At 40.0% G+C, this 8,371-nt stretch overlaps 2 protein-coding genes across 2 annotated transcripts in view; one reads left to right on the top strand and one right to left on the bottom strand.

The window, feature by feature from the left end:
• The window catches only part of pip5k1cb (phosphatidylinositol-4-phosphate 5-kinase, type I, gamma b), a 754,787-nt gene that overhangs the window by 157,792 nt on the left and 588,624 nt on the right, over nt 1–8,371 (top strand). The window lies entirely within an intron of this gene.
• On the bottom strand, nt 661–2,006 carry LOC147846571 (E3 ubiquitin/ISG15 ligase TRIM25-like). The gene has a single exon (XM_087241782.1). The coding sequence runs from the start codon at nt 1,322–1,324 to the stop codon at nt 728–730; it is 597 nt and encodes a 198-aa protein (XP_087097908.1). The 5' UTR covers nt 1,325–2,006; the 3' UTR covers nt 661–727.

Raw genomic sequence — 8,371 nt, 5'->3', positions numbered from 1 at the left:
AAGTAGCATGAAAGATCTCATCATATTTGCTCAAGAAAGAAGCACATTTCTGATTCTCAATTAATCTAAGAGATTTAATTAAATGTTCTTCTTCACACAGGAAGTCTATAAAGATTGGATTTTTTTAAGGAATCTCTGTTTGTGAAAGTAAAATTTCCCAGCAAGTTTAAGAAAGTTCACAGTGGCTTCTAGATGTGTTTTGGTTTTCAAAATAACAAATAACATCCTTAAGGTACAAATTACCACTCATATTAACCTTGGAAAAACAATATGAACTTAAATCATCCTAAAACAGTGATGATACATCGCAAGAAAAAAAATAAGTTTTCTTTCTACTTTAAGTCTAACTAAATGACAATGAGAGGTATTTCCTTAAACAAATGCATAAAATATTACATTTTACTTTAGCTTGTTTTCAATTAAATATTTCTCAGTTTAAAACAAAAATAAATAGAATTAAAATAAAGATTGTACACATTGAAAGACATGAAAAATATACAAAAATTATTATTATTGAAATGATAACATTTTTAATTATTAAAATTATTATAATATTTTTCCTTCATTTTCCTTTGGCTTGTGTTTTCTTTACTGTAAAACATTAAATATGACAACACCCTGGCCAAAGTCTATTACACATGTCTGCTGGAGGGAAGATCAGAAAGAACAGGTTGCAAAAATGGAGAAATAATATAGAGACATCATAAATTATTAGAAATAAGTGTGTTCATACCTGTAGTTCAGTCCTCTCTGCTGCAGCTGAAACAGTGTCATGGTGTTTGTGTTGATCCAGCATACACAGATAACATATACAGCAGTGATCAGTGCGGCAGAAGATCTCCAGGAGTTTCTTGTGTTGAGGACAGATCATCTCCTGCAGTTTATGAGTGGCTTCAGTCACTTTGTGTTGATTTCCCGGATTCAGTTCTTGATGGCGCTGAAAATGAGTGTGACAGTAAGAGTTCAGACACACCAGACAGGACTTGACGGCTCTGTTTTTGGCTCCAGTACAGACGTCACACTCCACATCTCCAGATGCAGCGGGACTCTGAGCAGGACCAGCAGCTTGTAGTTTGCTCTTCTGCAGTTTCTCCAGCACTTCAGCCAGCATGGTGTTTTTAGCTAAAGCGGGTCTGGGGCTGAAGGTCTGTCTGCACTGAGGGCAGCTGTAGACTCTCTTCTGATCCTCCTGATTCCAGCAGTCTGTGATGCAGCTCATACAGTAACTGTGTCCACAGGGAATGGAGACTGGATCCTTCAGGAGATCCAGACACACCGCACAGCTAAACTGATCCTGAGCCCAAGAAAAGCTGGATTCTGCCATTTTACTGCTCACACACACACAAATAGAGAGAGACACTGAAGACTGTTCCTCTTTTTTCACTCTTGTATTTCCTGGTTTCAAAGGGGATGTTAATGTGGCAGTCCTATAATACACACACAGCCACTGCAGGGCAATCAACTACAGAAATAAACATACAGCAGTTTAAGTCCATAAATTAAAGGTGCCATATACTGCAATTATTCAACAAGATAAATTCTTCTCTGACATGTACATTGTTGTACATGTGGCTTTAATAAGTTCCATTGTTATTTCAGAAAAATATGTTCATTTATTACCCGTTAATATACCCCTAGAAGGCGGCAAAGTGGCTCAGTGGTTAGTACTGTGGTCTTACAGCAAGAAGGTCGCTAATTCGAGTCCCGGCTGGGTCAGTTGGCATTTCTGTGTGGAGTTTGCATGTTCTCCTCATGTTGGTGTGGGTTTCCTTCGGGTCCTCCGGTTTCCCCCACAGTCCAAACACATACGCTTTAGGGGAATTGAATAAACTGAATTGTTTTCTCTCTCGTTCTCGCACACACACAGCATGATGCACTCTGAAATAAATAAATGTGTGCAAAAATCATACATCACTTGTTAAAAAATATTTTAAAGATGCCCTATAAAGGAAATTCCAGGTATGCCTAGGCATAATCGAATAATAATTTGAGATTAAAATATGGAAATGTCCATAACGTGAGCCTCAGACATGATTGTTTCCTCCTCATTTAAATTCCAAAAGTGTAAAATCACTGGTGGGCAAAAAAGCCAATCAGAACACAAAGCAGACGGTTGCATGACTCGCGCTGTCACCGACTCTGTCCCAGTCATTGCCCTCGCTGGCCAGCAGAGGCCACCATCACCGGACTTTTAGCATTACATCATCCACTTAAACTGATAAGCGCACACACCTGAGACTCATCCCGTTAACGACCCACGCTCACAGCTATAAGCCACACACACATCAGTCCAGTGCGAAGTCTTGTTCTGCCACGGCTAACATCTCTGAGCATTATTCCCTTGCCGGATCTCCAGTGTATTATCCTGGACTGTTTCTGACTCTGAGTTGCCTTCTGCCTGCCCCGAACCTTGCTTGCACTTCGACTCTGAACCACGCCGCCTGCCCTTGATCCACGCCTGATATCTGGACTCTGAACCACGCCGCCTGCCACTGATCCCTGCCCGTTCTATCACTCTGTGACTGCCCGCCGCCAGCCCTTAGACCCATACTGAATACTGTTGATGTGAGTTTGCACGTAAGTGCGTATTGTATGATTGTGTTTGATATGTCTAATATATATACTGCAAATGGATCCCTCCGTGTCAGGCTCCTCATTACACACGGGCCACACCTTCATAATTTGCATGCACTTTAGGTTGTTCATCCAGACCTGACGACCAGCCTCGTCATCAGAAGTACACTAGCACGTGCATGCCATGCACCTCCATTGGAAATAACTAACTTGTGTGAACTCTAGAAAAGACGCGATATGCGAACGGCCCCTATAAAGGCCGCCGTCATTTGCGATCTCCAGCAGTTGATCTTCTTGCACAGACATGCTGGACTCACCTGATTTGTTGACAAATGGGTTGCGGATCTATTACTTGGCAGTTTGCGCGTTCTTTTTTAAATTTTTTATTTATTTATTTATTTATTTTTTTTATTATTAGAATATGCAAAAATCATATAAATACAAGAAAACGTCAACAAATAACAAATACAAAGCAACGAAACAAAAACAAAACAAAAACAACAACAATATAGTCATGTACTGGTATGTGCGTGAGTGTGTGTGCGTGTGAGTGTGTGTATGCATGTAAAGGTAACTTGGTGGACAGGTCAGAGTAGATACATAAGGAACAATAACAGTCAATAAATGAAGCAAGTGTCACAGATATAGATAAGACATATAGAAAGAAACCAGTCAGAGGTAGGGAGTAATAACAATGCTTATTAATGTATGATAGTAAAAATGAGAGTAAAAAGAGAGAAAGGACAACAGTAATAACTGACAACAATAATAATAAATCACAAGTGCTACACCAACTACTACTACAAAAAGTTACTTATATTACAACTACTACTGCTTCTACTACAGCCACAACCACGACTACTACTACTACTACAATGTCTACTAATACTGATACTACTACAACGACTACCACTACTGATACTACTATAGCGTTTGCTACAACTAATACAACAACGTCTACTGCTACTACTACTACTGCTACTACCACCACCACAATCACTTCTACTACATCTACATCAACGACATGATATTACTACACCAACAACGACTACTACTACTACTGTAACAACCACACCATTACTACTTCTGCTACTACTTACATGAACTACTACTTCAATAATCTCCGTAACAATTACTCAATAACAATCGATACTATTACACTGTCTACTACTTCAACTACAACTACTACTACTACTACTACTACTACAACTACTACCGCTACAACTACAACAACTGCAACCTTAATAATGATAATGGTATAAATACTTGTAATAATGATAATGGAAAGATAACAGGACAAGTCAGAACAGTAATAATAATAATAATGATTACAAAAAATAAAAGTAATACCATTTATGACAAAGTTGTCGAGGAGAGGGGAGGATGGGAAATCAGGGAGAGGACAAGTAATAATAATAATAAATAATAATAATAATAATAATAACAAATAATAATAGTAGTAAGTAGAAGGGGAGATAGAGGAAAAGAGAAAATAAACTAATGATAATAAACAAAAATTAATAAAATACTAATAATAAAAATAAATAAATAAAATAAAATAAAAAATAAAAACAGAAAAGGAAGGGGAGGAGTAGAAGAAAAAAAAAGAAACAATAAGAGAGAAGAAAAATGAAGTTCAGCAAACAAAGCAATGAGAATAAGCAAAAAAAATGCGCGCTCTTCACTGGGTCGTTTCCCCTTAGCAAAGAAAAGTCCAAAGACGTCTGTTTCTTATTTATTTTGCTGATTGTGGGTTAAATTTGGGAGCTCAAGTGACCGAGATGTAAATAACAAAATATGGTCATTTAGCAAAATAAAAGATTCTTCGAAATAAAAGGTCGTTCATTAATTTTCTTTTCAGATTAGTCCCTTTATTAATCAGGGGAGTGTGCAAAATTCTGCATTGTGCTATGAAAAGGGGCGGGATTAAACAAGATGATTGAACATTAAAAAAAGTGAGCGATTGGTCCATATTGTACATTTCTGTCCAGAGAGGTCATGTTTTGATCTTCAATTGGTTTTAGGCAATCGAGTGATGCCACTTCGCAGGTTCACCAATCTTGAACTTTGCAACGCAGCAACAAGCGAAACTTGTCGCAAGAGCTTGCGTTTATGGTCCGCTGCATTTGCATGCGTATGAATGGAAGTCTATGGGGTGAAAAGTGCAGTGTGATTGCAGCTTAAAACTCTGGTGGACAAAAAGCCAATCAGAACACAAAGCAGACTGTTGCGTGACTCGCAGGTCACGCCCTCATCATTTACATGTACTTTAGGTCGTTCATCCAGACCTAATGACCAGCCATGTCATTAGGAGACCACAGACTGATGCCGCGGGTACACTAGAATTTGAGAAGGCAAATATCTGTTGTACGGTGCTGTGAAACAGGGGCGGGATTAAACAAAATGATTAGACAATTAAAAAAGTGAGTGATTGGTCCGTATTTAAAATTTTTGTACAGAGAGGTCATGTTTTGGTCTGCGATTGGTGTCACACAATCAAGCGATGCAAAACATGTCGCAAGAGTTTGCGTTTCTGGTTTGCCGTATTCGCATGCATATGAATGTAAGTCTATGGGGTGAAAAGTGCAGCGTGACCCACGGCTTAAAACTCCTGTGGACAAAAAGCCAATCAGAACACAAAGCAGACTGTTGCGTGACTTAGGTGCCACACCCTCATCATTTGCATATACTTTAGGTTGTTCATCCAGACCTGACGTCCAGCCGCGTCATCAGGAGAACACTAAAGTTTGAACGTGCAAAATTCTGTCTTATAGTGCTACAGAAAAGGGGCGGAATTAAACAAGATGATTAAACATTAAAAAACCAAGTGATTGTTCATGTTTAACATTTGTGTCTAGAGAGATCATGTTTTGATCTTCGATTGGTCGCACACATTCAAGTGATGCGACTTCTCAAGTTCACCAAGCTTGAACTTTGCAATGCTGCGACATGTGAAACTTGCCATAAGAGCTTGTGTTTGTGGTCTGCTGCATTTGCATGGGTATGTATGCAAGTTTATGGGGTGAAAAGTGCAGTGTGACCGTGGCTTAAAACCCCGGTGGACAAAAAGCCAATCAGAACACAAAGCAGACTGTCGCGTGACTTACGTGCCACAACCCTCATCATTTGCATATACTTTAGGTCAGGGATGTCAAACTCAATTCCTGGTGGGCTGCAGCCCTGCACAGTTTAGTTCCAACCCTAATTAAGCACACCTGATCAAACTAATTAAGTCCTTCAGGCTTGTTTGAAACCTACAGGTGTGTTGGAGCAGGGTTGGAACTAAACTGTGCAGGGCTGCAGCCCTCCAGGAATTGAGATTGACATCCCTGCTTTAGGTCGTTCATCCAGACCTGACAACCAGCCAAAACGACTAACACAGACTGATGATGCGGCCACACTAGAGTTTGAACGTGCAAAATTTGGTTGTATACAGCTGCAACAAGGAGCGAGCAAAACAAGCACGTAATTGCTCCAAAATGTAGATTTCTCCCATCAAGCGATTCCGCAGGTCAGAGTCCACAAAGCTTGAACTTTGCTATGCAGAGTGAACTTGTCGCACGAGCTTGTGTTTCCAGTCTGCCACATTCGCATGCGTATGAATTAGGGATGGGAAGATTAACCGATATGTATCGATATGCAGTCATGCGCGTGCACGATGCGAGTGCATCGGTAGAGCAGCAGAGGATGAATGAAATTTTGGAAGCAAATCGAGATGCATCGGTTTTTGCGAGATGCATCGGTTTTTCCAAGATACAACTTATATTTTTAATATAGAATGTATTTTTTATTTATTAACAAGTGTTGGACCTACCATTAACAAGTGTCATTTGATTCGTTATTTATCCGTCTGTCCGTCTGTCTGTCTGTCTGTCTGTCTATCCATCCATCCATGTGTTGGCTTATGGTTAGGGTTTGAATTAGGGGTTAGTCACAGTGTTCATTCTTGCTAAATGGGGTCTGGGGTTTAGCGGAAACGAACACCACCGGGGGCGCTAACGAGGTCCAGGGTTAGGGTTAGGCTCAGGGTGGGGGTTTTGGGGTCTAGGGCCATGTGGTGAGGGTTTGGATTTAGGATGGGGGTTTGAGGAGGGTTAGGGTCACTTGTTCAACCTGTTTTTGGCGCATAATTTAATCGACCTACATAAAGTATGCATTAGCAACGGGCTTGCGGATGTGTACACTTACACTACAACTCAGTGTATCAGGTGTGCGGATGAAGCTAGTGGAGCGCCCTCAGAAAGCGCGAGAAGCAAAACAAACATTTTATTCCTCACTGAGTTTTAAATCTAAAGTATGGCAACATTATGGATTCTGCAAAAAGAATGGACGACTTGACAGGACAGATGCAATTTGCAAAATGTGCCGCGCATCTGTAAAATACACGGGCAGTACGACTAATCTGATATCTCACTTGAAGCGGCGCCTCGGTGTTGTTGTGGAAGCATCTTCCAGTGTTCCTGCATCCCCGGCTTCCTGCTCTGCTTCAACTGTAGCTACCAGCTCCAAAAGTGGTGAGAAAAGCATTGCAAGTTTTCTCCATGCGCAACAGTTCTGCTCGCACTACGCCAATAACGAATGCTATTGCATTGTTTATCTGCAAAGATATTCAGCCTAGTGTCACGGAGAACGAAGGTTTTAAACACCTCCTCCTGTTAATTTTTATTTATTTATATTTTTATTAGCCTGTTGTTTACAGTGACAGTGATGTTTCAAAGCAGCATAACACTGCTAGTTCACCACCTTAAGTTTTGAATATTCAGTGGCACAATATATCTTTGTAAAACTTGTTTTCATAGTTGAAAAGTAATATCACAATTCTTGTTGTGCAATGGTAAACTTTTATGTTGAAAGAGTGCAAATATATACATTTATAATATATATTGCACTTATACATTCTGTTTATCTTGAAAATACTTAAATAATATGTGCTATAGGTTCTAAAATGGCCCTCTACTGTAAACTGACACTCTGGCTTTGAGAGAAAAGCCAGTTTGTAAAAAAAGTCTTGGTTTTACTTGGTTAATAAATAATCAAACTCATTCAATGGCACAGCATCCTCTTTCACATCATCTCATAAACGTGATCTAATAAGTTAGTGCTGAATTATCGCATCGTATCGTGATATGGGTGTGAATCGTATCGTGTTGCATCGCAATATGTCACAAATGTATCGCTAATATATCGGATCGTATTCTTTGTATCGAGATGCGTATCGGATCGGCATTATAGCTTAGATGCCCAACCCTAGTATGAATGGAAGTCTATGTGGTGAAAAGTGCAGTGTGACGCGCCGGTCACACTAGAGTTTGAGAGTGCACAATTCTGTCGTACGCCGCTGCGAAAAGGGTCGGGATTAAACAAAATGATTAGACATTTAAACAAAGCACACAATTGCTCCATAATTTTAATTTCTGTACAGAGAGGTCATGTTTTGATATTTGATTGGTCACGCAGTCACTTGATGCCATTTTACAGGTCAGAGTTCACCAAGCAACTTTGCAATCAAATCAAAGCGAACTGAGAAACTTGTTGCACAAGCTTATATTTCTGGTCTGCCGCATTCGTTTGGGTATGAATGGAAGTCTATGGGGTGAAAAGTGCAGCTTATGGCTTAATGCTGCATTCACACTAGCAGTGACTTTGTAGCTGCCTGTCGCCCTGAAACGCTATTGAAGTCACTAGTGGTGCGTTCTGACCGTGAGGTTTCTTAGGAAACATTCATCCATTCATTTTCCTTCAGCTTAGTCCCTTATTTAGTCCCTCGCCACAGCGGAATGAACTGCCAACTATTCCA

The sequence above is a fragment of the Danio rerio genome, chromosome 2, assembly GCF_052040795.2.
Source record: "Danio rerio strain M-AB ecotype USA chromosome 2, GRCz13ab, whole genome shotgun sequence".
Classification (NCBI taxonomy): Eukaryota; Metazoa; Chordata; class Actinopteri; order Cypriniformes; family Danionidae; genus Danio; species Danio rerio.
The sequence above is the reverse complement of the archived record's forward strand: the minus strand, read 5'-3'. Positions and strand labels throughout refer to the sequence as shown.

Coding starts and splice junctions, on each gene's coding strand:
- LOC147846571 (XM_087241782.1), bottom strand. CDS start 1,324: ATGGCAGAATCCAGCTTTTCTTGGGCTCAGGATCAGTTTAGCTGTGCG.